This window comes from Sciurus vulgaris (genome assembly GCF_902686455.1).
Source record: "Sciurus vulgaris genome assembly, chromosome: 4".
Lineage (NCBI taxonomy): Eukaryota > Metazoa > Chordata > Mammalia > Rodentia > Sciuridae > Sciurus > Sciurus vulgaris.
Window position 1 is genome coordinate 149,525,128 of NC_136464.1, and position 21,740 is coordinate 149,546,867.

A 21,740-nucleotide genomic window follows, 5' to 3' on the forward strand; every position below is an offset into this window, starting at 1 on the left:
CCCTGCTGCTCATTGGATCCCCTGTGTTCATTCTTGGTCTCATTGGCTTCCAATTTTCTTTCTTAGTCCACATAGTAGAACAAGAGTGCCAGCTGCTTTGAAATATTACAGTTACAGTCTAGATAAGCATGGAGACATTGATGTTGAGTTCCCAGTCCTAGATCTGTAATTCCTTGGGAAGGGACTTGGTGATCCAGCCAAGGTCAGCAGTCATCTCTGTGACTGTGGACAGAAGTAGGGTCATGTTGCAGGAATATGGCAATCGCTGCTGCAGCCTGTGGATGGGAAGAGAAGGGAAGGGATGAGGCAAGCCCCAGAAAAGGGATGCAGTCCTGTAGGTACACACGGCTAGGCTGTGTGGGCATGAGATGCCTGTGTTCTTGTAGCTTGGTATGTGGTTATTGCTCTGGTATCAGCAGAATAATGAACACTGAATCTTGCTTTGCTCCTGACCTTCGTTGCTGTTTTTCTTGATATCTCCTTATGTAGCACTTGATATATTCAGGTAGCCATTTTCTTCTATCGCTTCATTTGCGGATTTGACGTGTGGTCTGCTGTTTTCTTGGAATGACTATAATGTGGGGAAGGGTAGGTATTTCATTATGAGTGTATACTGAGCAAAAACCATTGTTATGTGACAGATTTCACAGCTCCTGAGTAGACCCTGTATGGTAATCATATTTCCTAAACTTCAAATCAAAACACATAGTTCAATAAAAGGCTTTTTCCCCTGGATGGATGAACTTATTAAATTGCATTTTGTAATACATTTAACAAACTGAAATTTTAAAAACAACATGAAACTAGACTGTCAAGCATTACGGGCACAGTATATATTCTGTCTCAAGGGGTAGGCTTAAAAAACCTCAGGTATATTAATAATACTTAATAGCTAAATTTTTCTTGGTGTATACCATGTGCCAGGCACTGTGCCGAGCACTTTATGTGCCTTTTTTCATTGAATCCTTAAGGTGACTTTATGTGTCTAGTATTTAACTCTGATTTTAAAGATGAGACAGATGGGACCAGGGAGAAGCACAGTGGGGAAGTGGACTACACTGCCCTTCCATTCTCCTGCTCTATACTTTGCTATCTCTATGAGGCTCTGGTGGAAAAAGGTACAGAAAGTTAGTATGGAGGCTCCATGGGCATAAAATTGTGTTGATTTTTAAAGGGAAAGTTAATAAGTCAGCTAACCAGTCAGGACAGACATCACCAAGAAATCCCTTTTATACTCTTGTAACTCCCTTTTTTCTGGCCGTGGATACAGTATTGGTGTTATAGAATCATAGTTAGGACTATGAATTATATCAGGAATGGCTGTGCATTTAGTGTCAGATATTGGGGTTTTTGAATGAGGAAAACCTGTAGGCTGCACTGGACCTTTATCAATTAGATCTAATCAAGAAAAGGACTGGTTTTTCTCACGTACCACAACATCCAGAAATAAGTGGCTTTTATAACTTTCTGCTCTACCATCTCCAGTATGTTGCTTTCATCCTTCTGGTTACTTTATGGTTGAAGGTGACTCTTTGACCTTCAGCATTACATCTGACCATAAATATGTCACGAAATGGGAATATTTATTTGTTTATTCATTATTTTTTATTTTTTAATTTTTTTAGTACCAGGTATTGAACCCAGAGATACCACTGAGCTACATCCCCAGCCCTTTTAAAATATTTTATTTAGAGACAGGGTCTTACTGAGTTGCTGAGACTGGTTTTGAACTCATAGTCCTCCTGCCTCAGCCTCCCAAGCTGCTGGGGTTACAGGCATGAGGTTACAGCCTCATTAGTTTATTTTTGCTTAAATATTTTTTAGCTGAATATAGTGACAATGGAACAAATTGGAAACTGGGGAAAAAGATAGTCCCTGACTCACTGTGGTTTGACTTAATGATTTTTGACTTTATCATGGTGCAAAAGGATCTATATTCAGAAGAAACCACACTGTGGATTTTGGATTTTGATCTTTTCCTGCGCTAGCGATATGCAGTGCAGTCCTTTCTTGTGATGCAGGTAGTTCCAAGTCAGCCATACAATCACGAGGTACATAACCACTACAGTACTGTGCTCCACCATTTCTTTGGACACAGGTATTCAATAAATTGCATGAGATATTAAATACTTCATAATAAGATAAGCATTGTGTTAGACAACTGCCTGATTGTAGGCTAATGTAAGTGTTCTGAGCATATTTAAGGTAGGACAGATATTTAGTAGGTTAGGTGAATTAAATGAATTTTCGATGGGTGGTATTTTCAATTTACCATGAGGTTATTGGGGTCTAACTCCATTGTCAGCCCAAGAGAACCTATAAGTTGATCTCATATGAAGCCTTTAGCTGTGGGAACTACTCTGTATGCTTTGGACTAATGTTGGTTTCCAGGTTGCAGTAGTTTTGTCTCCAAATGGGTCCCATTTGAATTTTGTGCCCTGAAAAGTGATTATAACTTCTCCCTATCCCCAACTCTGCCTTTTTTTTTGCTAGTGTTGCAGGTCTATCTTTGCTGTTTCGAATTGGTTCCCAGATTGGATGGGACTGTCGTAATATAAATCTGTGTATCTGGGCACCTGATATTCTTGGGTTCATAGAAGTAGGCCTGGGACTTCAGTAATTAATATATTTGGCCAAGAACCACCCTGAAGGTCATCAGTCTGGCAAATAGAATTAACAGAAAGTTGGCCAATTCTTGACAGTCTTTAAGAATCACCAGAATTCATTCCGTTTTCTTCTCATGTAGACACCAAATATTAAATTGCCAAATGATTTGTAGGTGTCAGCCACTGTATTTTTTCCAGTATTTTCATTCCAAACATCTGGAGTAGAAGTTCTTTGTAGGGGTTTAAGTTACGGGTGTTGTGAGGTAGTAATGCCTTCAGCCTTCAGGGTTTCTGGGCAAGGTCTGAAGCACCTGGAGCCCCTAGGCAGAGTGCTGTTGGTTGGGAGAAACCTGTCTAGTTACTTTAAAAGACTGAAAAAGGCAAGGAGTCACCTCACTGGGGACACTGATGGGTTTAATTTTACACATACAATAATCACATCATCAGCCTGGCCATATTTTCTCAGTGACATTTCTCAGAGCAAGATAACTGAAGAATATTTTATTTACATTATAATGTAAATAATTTTCCCACAGTTAAGAGCAAAGAATTGTTCTTGGACTGTTGGCAAGTGTTGTGCTGTGGTTGAAAGAGATTTGGAGAAGGATTTATAGGACCTGAGTTAAAACTATGCTTCTCTCCCTTATTCTAAAATTTTCTGAGGGTCGACTTCCTAATTTATAAATCAGGAGAATAATGTTACCTTCTTCATAGGATTGTGGGAAGAATTAAGTGAAATAGTGGGTATGAAAAATTTTTTTTGGTGTGTGTGTGTGTGTGTGTGTAGTACTAGGGATTGAACGTAAGGGTGCTCTCCCACTGAGCTACATCACCAGCCCTTTTTAATTTTTATTTCAAGACAGGGTCTCACTAAGTTGCCCAGGCTGGCCATGAACTTGAGTTCATGCTTCAGCCCCCCAGTAGCGGATTTATAGGCTTGTGCCATTGCTTCTTTGTAGGGGTTTAAGTTACAGGTGTTGTGAGGCCTCTGAAAAGTTTTTGTGAAGCATTACTAGGGGTTACAGACTGGTCATAGGGTGCAAGGCAGGTAGCGTAAAGGAGTGAGGTGGCATGCTTTGCCTGTGTCACAGACTGAAGAAGAAGGGGATTGTGGCATACTGGAGTGTACATTTGCTCTGTGGGAATGCAGAACCAGTGTCTCCAGATCCCTGCATTTTCCCACAAGCTCTGGAAATTCAGATTTTATGTGAAATCTTTTAATTTTAAAAGTCAGTGCAATTTTGTTTTAGACATTACAGACTAAGCATAATATAATAACTAGAGTCAGCCCTTTGTGCTATATGTATCAATTTCTTTTGAAAACAGTGCTTTCCAATTTGTAATGTTTATTGATAAGGTTTTCATTTATTTAGAAAAGACATTTAATTAGGGTTGCCTCCCTCATCTTGCCCCCCTTAGAAATTTCTGCTTCAGATTTTCCTCTGAAAGGTTATTCTCTGAATGTGTTGAGAAGAACACCTCACTATGATCCTGCTTCTACCAAACAGAGGAGAGGCCATTTTAATAGGTAGGAAGCAATCTCAGTCTTGATTTTTAGTTAAGAAATGGAATGTCGCCAACACCTAAGAAAAGGGGAGTGTATTATGAGCTCACAGGGTAACTCTGGGAACCCAAGGACAGAAGCAGTGGGGCCAGGCTTACGAATGCCAGGGCGCTGGAATAGAGGAGACTTGAAGACTGTGTGGAGTAACGCTATGCAATTATTTAAGTTTAAATTTAAATTGATTAAAAAAAATCCTTTAGTGGCATCAGCCTCATTTCAAGTGAAATGAAAGTATCTCAAAAAATTATGAGAATTGAGGGATATAATATGTAAAGATGTAATAAGGGACCTGGTACATATTAAATACTTAATGAACGTTAGCTCTCATTATTAGAATCCATCCTTGAAAGGTGGAAGTTCAATATTGAATGATAGAGAATTGTGGTGGATATGGGTTGTGCAAATATGAAGAATTTTTACCAAATATATATTATTAAACCAAAGGACATTATGTCAGAAATTTAGAATTAAAAGAAAACAACTTTGGTATAAATAAAAAAATTGTTCTTTACCATTATTACTTGCAGAATTCTTTGCAGGGGCATTGTAAATGTTTCTGTTAGGCACTAATAAGTTACATAAGTTACTGGCACCAGGACTCTCCCAGCATTTTTTCATGGTATATTGTTTCCAAAATGACTCTTTTTTTCACTGCTACTCTGTAAGGTTGTTCTTATCTTTCATTTTTGCATGAATTGCAATTATTCATTTCTTTCTCTAAATCAAAAAGCATAAAGCAGAGAGGGCAAAATGTTTGGTGGTGGACCAACCTGGACATCTCTGCTCCTCTTCTTACCATTGTGACTTCTTCTCTCAGAGAGAAATCATTTAAAAAATGAAGTCATTTAAAAAATGCATCATGGTCCTTGTGAGGATTGAAACATAGAAGGAGTTGTATGTAAAGCCCCTGGCACATTCTATAATTTTTTGGGGGGTGGGGTACCAGGGATTGAACTCAGGGGCACTTGACCACTGAGCCATATTCCCAGCTCTATTTTGTATTTTATTTAGAGACAGGGTCTCACTGAGTTGCGTAGGGCCTCAATAAGTTCCTGAGGCTGGTTTTGAACTTGTGATCCTCCTGCCTCAACCTCCTGAGCTGCTGGGATTACAGGCGTGTGCCACCATACAGGGCACATGCTACAATTTTTAGACATTAGGAAAATGTGTTCATTCAGATAATATTTGCAATTGAGAAATTTATATGATTTGGGTTTGGGGGAAATTTGGGGTCCCTAGCTCCAGGTGCAGCATTGGGTATGTTGTAAGCATTTACACATTAAAGTAACATTCCAAGAATTAATGCAAGTTTTTGTGTATTTGGAGACAAGATTGCCTGTAGATAAGACCATCATTTCTATTGTTTATTTACCTTAGTGCTATACTTAGGTCAAGTGTTTTTATAAGTAGATATTTGGGAAACAAACACTGTGAATGATAGCTTTGTAATAATCTAGATACTGAATTTTAAAACACCAGTGTAGAAAATTTACCTTTCACAGTGGCACTGGTATTAGGCCTTTCGTTAATGATTATATTTTGTTTATATCAATTGAATGTGAATGGGAAGGTGAAAAGGCCTAATAAGGGTATTCTTAATAACACATTCAAGAATTGACAGTTGATCTTAGCATAATTATAGAAAGTGGATATAAGAACTAGAAACAGTGAGATTTGGGACGTTAGTGTTAGGACAAGCAACCCTCTGTGTAGAGTTATAGTTACTGGGACATCTATATTTAAGCTATCCAGAAAAAAAAAAAAAAAAAAAAGTTTAGCTTATATTTAAGGACACAGAAGATATTTTAGAAAGAGTGCCACAAAAGTGATGAGGGTTGGGAATGCAGCTCATCAATAGAGTGCTTTCCTAGCACGCATGAAGCCCTGGGTTCAATCCCCAATGTCACCAAACAAACAAAACAATTAAGAGAAAAAAAATACAGTGTTCATAAAGTCTTCTGTTTGCTACCTTGAGAATTCACAGAGATTGACTCAGAGTGCTGAGATGTGAAATATATGCATCCATTATATGGTGCATTAAGCAACCCAGTCTTCCATCTTTAAAGGATAAATTGATTCTAAGGGGAGTTCCTTGGAGAATTGTGTGTGTGTGTGTGTGTGTGTGTGTGTGTGTGTGTGTAGTACTAGAGATAAACCCTGTGGTGTCCTTTACCTCTGAACCACATTCCCAACTCCCCCTTACCTTTAAAAATTTTTTGTTTTTATTTTCCATTTTTAAATAGTGCATTATAATTATACTTAACGATGGGTTTCATTGTTACATATTCATGCATGCATACAGTATAATATGGACAGTATTTCCCCTTTCCTTTTTTTCCAGTCCTTTTATTTTATTTTGAGATAGGATCTTGCTAAATTGCCCAGGCTGGTCTCAAACTTTGCAGTTCTCATACTTTAGCCTTCTAAGTAGCTGTGATTATAGGCATGTACCACTGCATTTGGCTCTTAGATTTTATTTAGAGTACTCCTGAAGGTCTACTTCGAAGTCCGTTCTTTTTTGTAAACAACCCCAAGAGTTCTTTCTAATCAGTGTTGATTGATTAAAAATGGAATTGAATCCTAGGGGCTTATGATTCTTGCTTCTTTCTGACTTATACCCAAGTCCAGAGGGTAGCACTAAAATGGCAATGACAAGGTCCTCTGTGAAAGGCTTGACTGGGTTCTGGATTTGGATGGCGAATGCACAGGGCTGGTTGTGTACAAACAGAAAGGGCACATCCTGTGCCTCAAATAACTGAGAGCTGGGTATGGTTTCTAAGTTGGATTCTGGGTGGTGTCATCATTGCTATTTTGTCCCCAATTTATTTGACCTTCTTCAGCCTAATAGTTATCTTGATTCTTGCATTAGGTGATTTTTTTCTTGTTGCTATTGAGATGGGATCTCACTGAATTGCCTTGCTGGTCTCCAGTCATGGGCTCAGGTGATCCTTCTACTTCAGCTATCCAAGTAGATAGGACTCCAGGAATGTGTCATTATGTAAAACTCTTTGGTGATTTCTATGAGTATAAATTTTCAGGGATTCGGGAAGTACAAAGTTAAAGATGAAGACTTAAGGGGAGAGTATTGATTCCCACTTAATTTGTTGTACACACTAATGGAAACAAAGGGAATAGCTTTGTTGACACAAAGTATTTCTTTTATACCATCCCCCTCCTGAAACAGATATAGGGTTATCTTTCTAAATAAGAGAAAAGTTTGTATGACCTTGAGTGAACATGTATAAAGGAGTTAAGTAAAGTGAATACTTTAAAGTCCCTGAGCACCCATTTATTAGGAAATTTAGGGTTTTCCACAAAATAAATGTGCAGAAGTAATGTATTGTATATTACTTACTATTACCTATTTGTTACATATTATATATGTACACATACATGTACATATATATATTTAGTCTGAACTTACTAGAACAAATTCTCTTAACTAGAACCCATTAGAATTCTCGTAACTAGAACCTATTTGAATTCTTATGCATATAAACTATTCTCATATTTAATCTGTAGACTTTTGTATCATTTAACTTGTAATTTTGCAGATATCCTCATATCTGCAAAGGCAAGGCAACAAAGTTTTGTTTGCATTCAATAGTTATTTACCTTGGTAAAGCCCCTTGGTAAGGATTGATGTGAAAGTAACATAATACTTGTAAGATTCCCAGATAAAAGCATAAAGTCAAATCTGTTTACAAAAGACAATCATAGAAAACATCTATTGTGGTTTGTTCTTATGACTGATTCTCTGGTTATCTGTATTTTGATTGCTTTTGGACTATAGATAACAATGCTATTTTAGTTCCTGCCCTTTGCAAGAATCATTTTCAGAAATGATAGCTGAAATATGGCTCTGCTTTTTGGCTTTAGCTCAACATTGGGAGAAAAAGACAACACAGAGGAATCTGGCTAACTATTCCTTTGTTCTGTTGGTGAGAGCCTGTCAACTTTTTTCCTAGATTTATGATTTTATTTTTAAATGTTATAGAGAAGTAAACAAAAACCAAAGTTATGTAATTAATTTAAAAATATGTGTTCTAATTTGAGTTCAATCTCTTGGTGATTAAGAGCGCTTGTCTTCAAAAGCACTTATGTAGGTAAGTGTATGGTATAAGCATCAACAACAAGGCAGGAATTTGCTGTGCTTGCTGTGGTATCCCCAGTGACTAGAATAGTGCCTGGTACATAGTAGATGCTCAGAATATACTTGTTGAGTGGAAGTCATAAGTGTAAATTGGCTTAACCTATTGCTAATGCTTCATTTGGTCAATCTGCATATATATATTGAAGAATGCATATATTCATAGTAGTTCAATAATAATTTATTAGTATTGAATAGCAGTCTTTATAGTTTGCTATTTTGTGATTTTTTAAAAAAAATCTTTATTTTCAGTGTATGTATTTCATCATTGTGATTTTGCTTTCAAGCATTTTTTGCAGTTTTTTTCATGCTTTATCATTTGATCACTTTACCTATATCGCTATAGTACTGTGAAGTTACAGGTCCCCCACATTGTTGATTATCTGCTCAGTTGTCTACTTCATTCTTTCTGACTGGTGAAACCCTAGTTTTGTTTAGGTGCCCACCCAATCCTACATGACTCAGGACTAAATTCTTTATTAGTCCAGGCCTGTTATAATAAGTTCATTTTCTTTTCCAAGGCATTGGTTTAGGGCTAGGCATGTGACCAGCAACATGCAAGGGGAAGCCTATGGGAATAAGGGGAGGAGGTACAAGCTGCCTCCCTGTTTGAAAAGGATTCACAAGGAAAAAATGTTTTTCTGCTGCCTCTTGTCTTGACTGATTGTGACCAGCTGGAGCTGCCATAGCAGTGTCATGACTGGGAGAAGAGGTAGCCTGAAAATAAGTTGACATGCTTAATTGGCAGAAAAGAGGTGGAAAGAACCAGCTACCAAATTAGCCATCCTGGAAGCTGCCTTACTGCTTGACTTCTAGTTACCAGAAAATGAATTTTCCGTATTCAATTTGAGAACACCCTAATTGGTATTGGCATCATTATTGCCATTTTTCAGTTAAGGACACCAAGATATTTGGAGCTTTAACTGGAATGCTCATCAGTAGACTGTGAATTCACAGTTGAAGCCAGGAGAATTGAAACATGGATACTGATTCCTAGTCTTGGGCTTCCTTGTTCCACTTTGCCACCCTCTATGGGAGGGACTGGGTCACCAAAGTTAGATATGTGCATTTGGAATGCATTTTAGACAGTTCCTAATTATTTAGTGCTTGGTTACCTATGACAGATATCGCTCCAAATTTCTGCTTTTCTTAATGGGACTGACATAAAACAAAGTCCTTTTACAACTAGTTTTTTTTTTTTTTTTTTTTACTGTTTCCAGATAGGGATTTCAAAAAATTTGCTAAACTCTGCTAAGCTTGTAGATATATATTTCAAAAAGTGTATTAAATTCTGAGAATTGATGTGGTCCATTTGTAAAGTGAAGAATTAAAATAATAATTGCCTACCCCCATTGGACTGGAGGGTAATAAGGGCCTTATGGCTGACTTTGGAGGCTGTGTTGATCCTCTTTACTAGGGAAAGTTTATGGTTGACCATATACATGATATTTATGTACTGTCATTCTTTATTGACTTTCTTCTCTGTATTCCATTCCAATCTTCTCTCCATCTTCCTTCCCCCTTAGAGCAAGAGGGTAAAAAGATTGTGATCAAGAGCATGTGGTTCATTCCTTTGTATTGCAGAGCCAAATCAGGACAGTGTTCAATCTGAGTAAGGAAATTTTTTTATTCATAGTTGAAGAATTCATATTAAAAAACATCTAATGCCATGTGAAAATTACATTGATGGTTATTATAAAAAGAAAATTATTCTTGGTGGAAGCAGTGGTGGCTGCAAAGATGACTATGTAGGATATTCCCCGGCTTCCTGGAGCTTGATGTTTGGGAACAGGGGACTCCCAACTGCCTTCTTTTCCAAAGTGAAGCAAATGCCTTGTAGGCTAAGACCTCTCTGTCCAGGGCAGAGTCTGCTCTTCAGGCTCTTTTGTGCTTGGGGTTGAAAGACTGGCCAGCTGGAATGAGGGCTAACACAGGGCTAAATTTTGCAACACTTCTCCCCTACAAGCAGAGTTGTTAAATAGTTCCCTCAGCTTGTTCTTTTCATCCCTTATCTAGTGAAATGCTTTGAAGATTATGATCTTAGTAGTGGGGCTTTCATTTTGTACCTTCTGAAATATTTTCTTAATTGGAAATCATTTAATGACAAATTTAAAAATTCAATCTTGTGTAATTTTTAAGAATCCCTCATCAGACGCATTTTTTTTCATTGAAAAATCTTATGTCCTTAAAAATCTGTCACAGCTAAAATAAAACATGTGGTATCCTAATAAGGGTAATTTAAAAACCAAGATTATTACAGGTGACCCCATATGTTGTTGATTACTAACTTCTCCTTAAGGGTGCTCTTGAGTTTCTATTTGAGTGCTTAATGATTTGACGTCTCCTTTTTGAATTAAATATATCTGTGAATGGAGAACTTACCCTTCAAACCAGCATAATTTTTCTTTGAGAACTTATCTCAAGCCATGAAATTGAAAAGGGTGTTTTAAAATCTATGTGAAGATGTTGGGTGAGCCCCTGCATGTAGTTTAAATAATACATTCTGTTTCAAGAAATGGAAAACCTGACTAACAGTATCTCAAACTAGGAAAGGGGTTATTTTCCTCTTGTAACAAGAAGTCCAGAGGTGGCATTCCAGATGTGGTCAATGGTTCAAAGAAGCCATGGGAGACCCAGGCTGCTTCTGCCTCTCCATTCAACCATCCTTAGTGATCTTGTCACTTTGAAGTCTCATTGTGGCTGCTCTCCAGTCAGCATTGCATCTGCTTTCCAGGCAGGAAGGAGGCGGAGGGCAGATGGCAAAAGCATGTATCAGCTGTGCTGTTCTCTTTCACAGAGCTTCCTGGAAGCTCAGTTCAGTGACTTCCGCTTACCTCTCATTAACCAGAACTGTGTCATTCTGCCACCCGTAGCTGCACACAGGCTGGGATGTGTTGTTTTGGCTGGGTACATTGGCTCTCTGAACATAATTGGAATTCTATTGGAAAATATTTTGAAAAAATTGTGTATCTGTTGTCTCTAAACCAATGGAACTCAGGGAGAATAAAATAAATGAATGTTTATTGAAAACCCACTGTACCCTGGGTGCCCTGTTGGTTGTTTTTGAGTAACTTAGCACTTAGGCCATCTATGCATTGAGGTAAAAGAATAAAGTAAGCTCAGGGTAGGGTTAAAGAACTTGAAAAAGAAAAAAAAGTTCTTGGGCTGGGTTGTGGCTCAATGGTGAAGTGCTCACCTAGCACCACATAAAAATAAACAAATAAAGGTATTGTGTTCATCTATAACTAAAAAAAAATTTTTTTTTAAAAGTTCTTTCAACAGACACAGTAAGCTTGTGGTTAATTTAAAGGATTATCCCTTAAAGTCCAGAAATTATAATGGAAAAGTTTAACAGATTTAACCATATTCATTAAAAGAAGGTCTATGTGTTGAAAGTCAGGATTCATAAGTGAAGGCCTGGAGAAAACGTATTTGCAGCATAGATTAAAAAGTGTGACTATTTATAATAAAAGCCACTACAAATACATAATAATTAAAAAAAAAACCCTAAGTTGTTAAAAAAAAAAACCAACATTTGTCCAAAGAAAATATATAGTTTTAAAAAAGTTGGAAATAAATAATTAAATCAGTACAGTTGAAAGAAATACTGAAATACTACTTTATTATTCCCATCCAGCAAATATTTTAAAAAATTGTTAATATCCAGTTTTGTAAGACTCTAAGGAGAAAAGACATTTTCATATACTATCAATACTACTGCTGGTGCCATTATTTTGGAGAGTAGTTTGGCAATCTTGATCTGAAACATAACATAGCATTGACTCAACAGGCCTATTTCTTGGGATAGATTTTACATAAGTGCTACACATGGTTTTATAAGGTGTTTTCTGTCGCATTGCAATTAAATAAAAATGTGGAACAAGCTAAAATGTCCATCAGTAGGGATGTGGTTAAATAATGTTATCATACAATATGGTTATTAACTTGAAAGGTGTCTTCAGGCTGTTAAGTACAACCATCTGTAGCGAGTATACTGTTTTCATGGTTATCTCTTCTTAAAAAACAACAACTGTGCATATAAAAGAATTTGGGCAAGAGGTTTGGTTATTTTTCACCTTAATTAATTGGGTATTAATTGAATTTTTTTGCAAGGGTGAATTACTCTGTTTTGTAAGGATGAACAATTAACCAGCAATGACTTTTTTTCCCCAAATAATTTTTGAAAATTAAAAAATATGTTTATGATTCTCAAAATGTTAAAATGCAGCTAGTGATTTTTATGACTTGTTTGCTGGGAGAGAATGGGGAGTAAATGATGTGTGGGGGTAGAAAACATGCTGGATTAGTGACACCGCTGTTTACCGGTGACGAGTTCTGCTCCTTCTAATGTTGATGATTGAACACTAGAGAAGCACGCCAAGGCAAGCATGTTAAGCAGGTTTTATTTAAAGCTAATAATACAGACTTCTCCTGGCAGGGAGAAGGGGGCCATAGCTGATGTTCTAAAGTCCCAAGAAGTGAGCGCACCTTACATCTTTTATAGGTTAAATTCTCTTTTGTTCTCCAGTTCTCTCCTCCCCTTATTTCTCTTTCCTGCCTACGTGACTAGGCCTGGTTTTGCATTAAGTGAAAAGCCATGGGCAGGGGGAGGGCCAAGGTGATTCAGGCAGGCAAGGGCTCAGGGGGCATTAATTAGCAGTTCCTGGCTTGCAGTCCTTGATAAAGGCAGGTAAATTTGGTAATCAATGGGCTCCGGAGATCCTTGACATTCCATTCTTCCAGGGGCAATCTCCAACTTCCAGAGGCCGATGGCTTCATGGCTTCATTTTCTCGAATTGACCGAGCCCCTATTTCTACACAAAGTACCTGTCCTTAATTCTGGCTTCATTAGTAAACAACTTATAGAATATCTTTCCTTCCACTACCTACTTGTCACCTATGTCAGTCAGGATGGGGTGGATTAAAGTGCAATAACAGGCAACTCCCAAATCTTAGGGCCTTAACACCCCAAAGTTTTACTTCTAATTCTTTAAAAAATTTTTTTTTTTTAGTTGTAGGTGGACATGATACCTTTATTTTATTTTAATGTGGTGCTGAGGATTGAACCCCGGGCCTCATGTGTGCCAGTTGAGCACTCTACCACTGAGCCACAACCCCAGCCCTATTTCTGATTCTTGGTCTGTGATTTTTCACTTATCTGTGGCACTGCTAACAGAGCTGATGGGCTAAGCCAGACTCCAACAACCTGAGCATTGCCACTCACTGTGACAGGGAGAGGGATTTGGGAGATGCACTGGCTTTTATCAGATGCTTTTCCCAGCTTTCTCTCTTTAGCTATGTTTGTAGGTTTTGGCTGAGTGTCCATTATGAGCGATGAAATCTTTTTAGACAGTTCAACACTTAAGAAGTCAAAGAGCAGAGTTCTTCACTTATTGTGATGTCTGTCATTTAGTAGGAAGTTGTCCTCATCTGGGCATCACCAAGGTCCTCCTCCCTCTGATCTTCTTTTCTTCCTTTTCCCATAATACTCTCAATCTTTTTTATTTTTTTGGGGGGGTGGGCCGGGTACTGGGAATTGAACACAGGGGCATTTGACCACTGAGCCATATCCCCAGCCCTATTTTGTATTTACTGAGTTGCTTTTGCTGAGGTCGGCTTTGAACTCTGGGTCCTCCTGTTTCACCCTCCCTAGCCACTGGGATTACAGGTGTGCACTACCACACCCAGCTGATCTTGAGCATACTGTTTTCCCAGGAAGAGCAGACGTTTCAGGACAGATAAACCTTTCTCCCAGAATCCAGGAGGAGGTAGAAAATCCCTCCTGCCACTTTAATAACATGGTGATCTTGAGCTTCAAGAAATTTTAAGATAGCTTGAAACCTTTGAGATGCAGCCTAACGTTCTAGGTGCTGAACTTTCTGTGCTAACTTGTTGACTTATTGGTCTTATTTTTCTACTTTAGTCATCAAATTGAAAAAGCTCCTAAGTTTTTACCATACTTTACATGTTATAAAAGACAAAGGTGCCCATGTGTTTCTACTTACTGTTAATTTCACCTGCAGTTATTCAGCAGTCTTGGTCTGATCATGGAAATCAGATCCTATAAAGAGAGTAGTCACACCTTTGTTGTTAGAGACATGTACTTTAATGCCCAAATTTGGGATGTCTGTATAGTATAAGTGATAAGCACTCTCTAAATTTGACAGATTTTTGTGTCATTGTGCTTAGTGTTATATTTTGGTCTCTCTTCCTTTGAAGTATCAGATCAGTACAGAGAAGGCAGGAAAGAGAATTAGCATTTTTGTTTTTTGTTAACCCTGTCTATGTATTAGCACCGTTATTATACATGTTACCTCATTAGAAGTTTGCTTTAGGCTAATAGATGGCCTAGCTTCTCACATTAGTGGCAGTGCTACTGATAATAAACAGTGCTTTGCTAGTCTGTCTCAGCTACTAGCTTCTGAGCTTCTTGAGGATGGAGATTATCCTGCTCTGATGTATATCCACAGTGGTGTTGCATGATGTGTAATCTGTAAATTACAGATGTCCCTTGTCTCATGATGGGCTTATGGACCAATAAAACCACTGGAAGTTGAAAACATCTTAAGTTGAAGATGCACTTAATCTCCCTACCCTACTGACTATCCTAGTTTAGCAACACAGCACGCTGCAGAATGCCAGTTGTTTACCCTTGTGATCTGGTGACTGACATGATCCTGTGGCTGACTCAGTCTCTTGGCTGAGTCAGAGCTGCAGTCCCTGCTGCTGCCCAGCATCCTGAGACAGGATCAGACTTTATGTTACCTATCTCTAGCCAGGGAAAGACCCACATTCAAAGTAGGGTTTCTACTGAATGCATCACTTTGCACCATCATAAAGTCAATAAATCAGGGATCATCTGTAGTTAAATGAATGTCTGTGTGAGTGGATGAATAAATGGATAGTGGATTTAGAGTCACATGAACTTCCTGGTTCTCAATCTGGAGAACTTTATGATTTAGAAATTAATTCATGTATTTTGAAAATGATGGATGAATATTAGAAGAGTTTCCTAATTTGTGCAGTGCAGTTTGTTTACCTTGTGTAATGGGAGCCTACTTGTTCCTGTCATTCATGACACCATCCCAAACCCTCATTGTTAGTATATAGCATCAGGCTGTGACTGATTAACTCATATTCTCATAGATTGTTGCTGGAATTTCTCTGAACACAGAACATCACAGTTCTAGAAGAAGGAGGCTTGCCAGTGCAAAACAATGCAGGCTCAGAGTGCCTCCTCCTTGCCTGTCCTCATCTTGAATCCTGGAGGAGGGAGTGTGAAGAGGGAATGGGCAGTGCCACATACCTTTCATCAAGCAGCAATCACAAGGCTGCTGGAGCTTATCCACCTTCAACGAAGCTAGAGGAGTGAACACAATGCGCAGTGCTTTTGGCTTGTGTGAAGTGCTATTGCTGTAATGGTGAGCTACAGAACTCAAAGTGGGATAAACCATTTGTACCTCTTTTCTTGTGTATGTACAGGGGATCAAACCCAGGACTTGCACATGCTAAGAAGCAAGTCCTCTCCCATTAGCTACATTCCCAGGCCTCACTTACTTTCTTTGACTGTACTTTTTTTTTTTGGTACCAGGGATTGAACCCAGATACACTTAACCACTGAGCCACATCCCCAGCCTTTTTAAATATTTTATTTAGAGACAGGGTCTCGCTGAGGTGCTTAGGTCCTCACTAAATTGCTGAGGCTGGCTTTGAACTTGCAATCTTCTTGCCTCAGCCTCCCCAGGTGCTGGAATTACAGGTGTGCGCCCCATGCCTGTCTTTTTTGACTCTACTTTCTTTTTCAGCTGTGTCTTTTCTCTGTCATCACAAGACCTACTTCTGCCATCTCCCAAAACAGGTAAATACAGAACTCCAAAATGTGTTTAGAGATTCCTCTTGTCATCTGGACTGATCCTCCCTACAAGCTTCTTCCCAGTACAGAAATACAGGGAGAGAGGCAGTGCTAGCATGGTTCAGTTCAATAAAATTAGCCTGATACAAATATTTCCATAGCTTTTAGGTAAATGCTCCTTTTTAAAAATTTCAAGTGCCCAGATTCTTATATCTTCTCTCCCTTTACATACCTCACTAAGATGGTAGATATTTGGGTGAGGTGGGGGTGGGTGGGTCAGGAGATTATGGGTGGATGGAATCCATTGACTTATTGGTGACATCTGGATCCTTTTTGGTTCAGCCATGGAACAGCTGTTCTGGCCTGTGACCTGGATTCAAGATCACTGAGGGATGACATGCTTCCCTGATGTCCTCTGCTAAAGACTTGCTGACTCTTGCCTTCCTCCATCAGATCATGTCTGCTGGTGCTCCTGGCCAGCTCCACTCAGCTTGCTCTGGATATCTGCCATTCTGCTGTTTGCTAGTGGTCCCCTCAGCCTTTATGTTGGCTTTATCTTTCCCCTTGCCTCTGTGGGCTTCAGGCATCCCAGCAGAGTCTGCTTATTCCTATCTGTCCCCATTCAGGTAGGCTTTTGAGTCTTGTGGAACAGAAGTCAGGGCTATATAGGAAGGATAAATAAACTGCAGCCACTGTTCTGATTTTGCTGGAACACTGAGTTTTCTTTGATATGGCTGACCAGGGGATGGTGTGGTGTGGCCTGGCCAGGAAATCTTTTCCCAGAATCTGAGCACAGCAGAAGCCCTCTGCCCTCAGGATTTCTTTCACCCTGAGACTAAACACAGTTTCCAGAAGGGAAGAGTAGACGCACTTCTCTTATTGATTTCCTCCCCTAGTTCTGGCTCTTTCTTCCCAAGTCCTATTGGCCTCAGTAATGAAGTTTAAGGGATTTAGAAAAAAACACTTTTTCATACAAGCCTTACCCTAGGCTTCATCCCTTCTCTTTTCCTCTTCCTTCCTTCAGCATTTCTGTGGTAACAGAAGCCTTGTCTAGGCAGAAGAATAGCCTTCATAGATTGGGGTTGATTGTGTTCAGTGCAAGCACATTAATGCCTTTCAGAAATATTCTCTTCATTAGATCTAGAAGAATTAAAGGGCATTGATTACCTGGGAAATCCAACTTTAAAGGATTTAGGACAATTTTGAATTGAAGATTCCTGTGGACTTCATATCTTAAAACAGTTTTGAGAAATAAAATAGAAACTGCCTCAGGTCTCTGAGTCAAAGTTTTTTTTTTTTTTTTTTTTTTGGTGTGTGTGTGTGTGTGTGTATCAATACTGGAGATTAAACGTAGGTCCTTGTAAACTGAGCTACATCTCTAGCCCTTTTTAAATTTTTATTTTGAGACAGGATCTTGTTATTTGCCCAGGCTGGCCTTGAACTTGTGATCCTCCTGCCTCAGCCTCTTGATTTGCTAGGAGTGTGTTGGGATCTTGGCATGACTTTCACTTTGCTTATTTTACTTTAATTTAGCATCTGTTCAGCAAATTTTAATTGAGTCCCTGACTCTGCTCGAGGCACTAAAAATGAAGATCCCTGCCACGGTGGGGCTTCTGGGCTTCTAGGGAGAAATGAGAGTCATGATCAACAAGTGAACAGTTGGATGGAAAATGATAAGCACTATGGGAAAAAACCATAGAGAACTGAGAATCTAGGTATGAGTGGGGCAGATGGTGACCTTTCTTCCTTTTATAAAGGAATGGCCAGGATACTTCTTACTTCTCACTTTGTTCAGTATTTGAAAAGAAATTTGAAAGAGGGAAGGAGGTCAACCATGGTGTTAGCTGGACATGAATCTTCTAGCAGGAATGACCCTGGTGTTCAGCAGGAGGCTCTGTTGCCCTGGAGGAATGAGAGAGGAGAGAAGAGTGCTGGGAGGTCAGAGGATGTCACAAAATGAAAGATGATGTGTGGATCATTGTGAAGAATTGGGCTTTTATTCTGGTAAAACAGGGAGCCAGTGCCGAGGTTTGAGCAGAGCAGCACTGAGATTTCACTTGTTTTAGCAGTATCCACTGACCCTTGTGAGAGTGGACCAGGTCTGGGCAGGGTCGGGGTGGAGAGGCTAGCAGCTGGAGGTCCAGAGAGGAGAGATAAAGGTGGCTCCCACCAGGATAGTGACATGCCCCAAGAGGCATGGAACCTCTGCATGTCAGCCTTATGAATGCATCTGTTTTAGTCAGCTTTGTGTCTCTGTGATCAAAGGACCCGAAAAGACAATTTAGAGAAGACAAAGTTTAAAAGTTTATTTTGGCTCACAGTTTCAGAGGTTCAGTCCACAGTTAGCTGACTCCATAGCACTGGGCCCAAGATGAGGCAGGACGTCATGCAGAAGGGTGGAAGGGTGTGGCAGAGGGAAGCAGCTCAGAACATGCCAGCAGGGAAGCAGAGAAAGCTTTGCTTATCAGGGACAAAATATAAACCTCAAAGACACGCCCTAGTGACCTCCTTCCTTCCGCCACACCTTAATCCATATCAGTGGATCAAAGCATTGATTAGGATAAAGCTCTCATAATCTTATTATTCCACCTCTGAACATTCTTACATTGCTTCACACATGAGCTTTTGGGGATCCTTCATATCTAAACCCTAACAGCATCTCTCCTATCACACTTTTCATCTATATCCTTTGTAATATCCTTTATAATAAACGGGCAAAAATGAAGTGTTTCCCTGAGTACTGTGAATCAAATGAGCAAATTAACTAAACCGGAGGAAGGGGTTGTGAGAGCCTTGATTTTTAGCTGGTCCTGCAGAAGCACAGGTCACAACCTGAGGCTTGGTATCTGATGCAGGGGAGAGGTTTTGTAGGACTCAACCCTTAACCCTGGGATCTATTGCTATCTCCAGGTAGAAAGTGTTGAAATTGAACTGCATTAGAGGACACTCAGCTGGTTGTCTGCTGGAGAATTGCTTGATTGGTGTAGGATGTCAGAAGTGTTGTGTTGCCTGACTGAATAGAGTAGGAAATGCATTTCATTGTTTTCCTGTCTGAATAATTAACACAACTGTATTCTGATTAAACAGTGTTTAAGCCATACACTTTCCTAGTTTTGATGTGGTGGTTTTCCTTCTTAATGAAGAGAGCATGTAGGGTTGGGGGTGGGGGTGTAGCACTTGCCTAGCATGCTGGCCCTAGACTTCGTTCCCCAGCACCACACACACACACACATACACACACACACACACACACACACACACACAAAGTGCATGCTCACAGTATCTGTGTACATAAATATTTGGGGGTGCAAAACTCATGTTTCTTGAATTTTAATTTGTTTTCTTTTAAAGCTGGAAAGAATGTCACCATTCTTTAGTCCCAGTTATATAATAAAAAGGAGTACCTTTGTCTTAAAATACATCCTTGAAAACTGTTGATGTTTATAATATACAAAGCAAAATTGTCCTTCCATGTAATGCCTGACACCAAGGCAACTAACTACCACTAAAAGTTGGTACCTGTTCTCAACAAGAGTCAATTAAAATAGGCTTCAATTTGGAGGTTTTCAGAAGTTTCAATACAAAAAATGGCAGTCATTTATAGAAAAAGTCTCCCAGGACTTGAGAGCTAAGCAAAAATATTACTGAGACCAAAGAAAATCATGTGGAATTCAGCCAAGATTAGCTTAGAAAGCTGCTAGCCCTGGCTGAAGGTGGAATGCTGACTGGGCAGGGTTGAGAAGCTGCCAGGACCCGGGGAAGGAAACTGATATCAACGGAGGGTACTTTCATCTGATGCAGCATTTAATACTTAGTACTAGTAAGTTACTTTTGTTTGTTTTAATATTGCCATGCATTGTTTATATATTGATAAAAAAAAAAAAAAGTCCTGATGAAGATTTTTAGGAAAACCTTCCATCACAGTTGGGTGGTCCAGAGCACGGTGGCAGCCAGGTGTGGCCTGTGCCACACTAGTGGTATGTCTCCTGTTGAGGATCAGAGGGAAGACAGATGCTGAAGAAAAAAGAATATTTTAGAATTTCACATGGAGTCTCATACCCTTAAGTTAGAGAATGAAGTTCAAGTTTGTCTTTAAAACATAAATGATTCAGAAGTAAGACCTGAGTCTTCTTCCATGGTAAGTACTTTTTGGCAGTATTTATACAATAGGAAGAAGGCAGGGTTTGAAGTGAGTTCACATTCAAGCTTCTCTTCCTATTATCTGTGAGACCTGAGCAACTTAACTGGCCAAGTGGCAGTTGTCTTCTCTGGAAAAGAGGTTTTTAAATACCTATTTACCAGAGGCATGGTAAGAATCCTACCAGGAAACACGCGCCAAAATAGACAGGAGCAGCTTCCATTGTGCAAGGCTCAGTAAGAGCTCCTTCCTCTTTCTTCACCAGTGGGGCTCAAACCATTAATTTTGATGGACAGTTAGTATCTTAGATGTTTATAGTTTGTTTAATTTCATAAATGAAGTATGTTACATTTAATGATTGTGTGGTTAATGTGGTAAGGCCTAAAACAAAATGAAATAAATCTAACAAAAATTTTATGTTAGTTAATCTTTTTGTATACACTTTGCTGTTTACAAATTCCTGTCTTTAATGCCCCTTGTTATGTTAGTGAAGACAACTGTAGTAACCGAACAGGCAAAGGCTAGTTTCCGTTCCTTGTGGGAGGAGAGAAAGGATCAGCTAACCGAGCCTTTGATGCATTGCATATGCCAATTAGCTGCTTAACCCTGTGCATTGCGTTTAATTTTTTTTTTTTTTTTTGGGTGTGTGGGTGTGTGTGTGTGTGTGTGTGTGTGTGTGTGTGTGTGTGTGTGTGTGATGCTAAGAACTGATCCCAGGGCCTCATGCTAGGCAAAGGCTCTACCCCTGACCCCACCCTGCACCCTGTTCAACTGAATGGAGTTTTCTTACCAAAGGATTTATAATATCTAAAGAGAGCCTTAGAAACTGATTGACCAACATTTCAAACATAGGATCACAGCTTTAATTTGAGCAACTCCTACATTCTTGCAGGGTTTAGGCCTCTTTTTAAGATGATATCTTTGTATGCTCCATGGAGCATTTCTTTCTGCTGTATGTATTCTGTTTTGATGGCTTTAAACTGTACATTGATAGTTCCCTTGGGTCTAAAATGAGGAGGTTGAATTGATTATTTCTAGGGTGTTCTTCCACCTTTAAAGTTGAAAATTTGAGATCCAAGATTTTGGTTTTAAGCTGGAGAAGACAGACTTGGATGCCATCTCTGAAACTATTGGTAAGTACTGGTCTGCTCGTGGGAAGTGACTCAAGCTGTCCTCTCTCATGTGGAGAAGGTGAACAGAAGGAAGTCACTGGAGCACACTAAGTGGACAGTGTGGGCTTCTTCCAGCTTGCTCTGATCCCTGATCATTCATTTCATCTCCAATAGACTCAGGAACACAGATGGTTATGGTATTCATTAAATATCAAAAAGATTAAGCGCTTTAGAAATTGATGCAATATATGGACTTGTTTTAATATCATCTTTCTGAAGTATGATGCATGATTTTGAGGTCAATTGTATTTAAGTTTT

General features: G+C 39.2%; 1 protein-coding gene across 2 annotated transcripts in view; it reads left to right on the forward strand.

Annotated features, from left to right (window-relative positions):
- Window positions 1-21,740, forward strand: part of WDFY2 (WD repeat and FYVE domain containing 2) — a 159,960-nt gene that overhangs the window by 14,818 nt on the left and 123,402 nt on the right. Inside the window, exons 1-2 of one of the 2 annotated variants that reach the window (XM_079136184.1) lie at window positions 7,758-8,111; window positions 8,248-8,276. The exons of the other annotated variant lie outside the window; for it this stretch is intronic. Coding sequence (XP_078992310.1) covers window positions 8,013-8,111; window positions 8,248-8,276 — 128 coding nt within the window. The 5' untranslated portion in view covers window positions 7,758-8,012. Of the gene's footprint in view, window positions 1-7,757; window positions 8,112-8,247; window positions 8,277-21,740 lie in introns of those variants that run through there. 2 annotated transcript variants of the gene reach the window in all.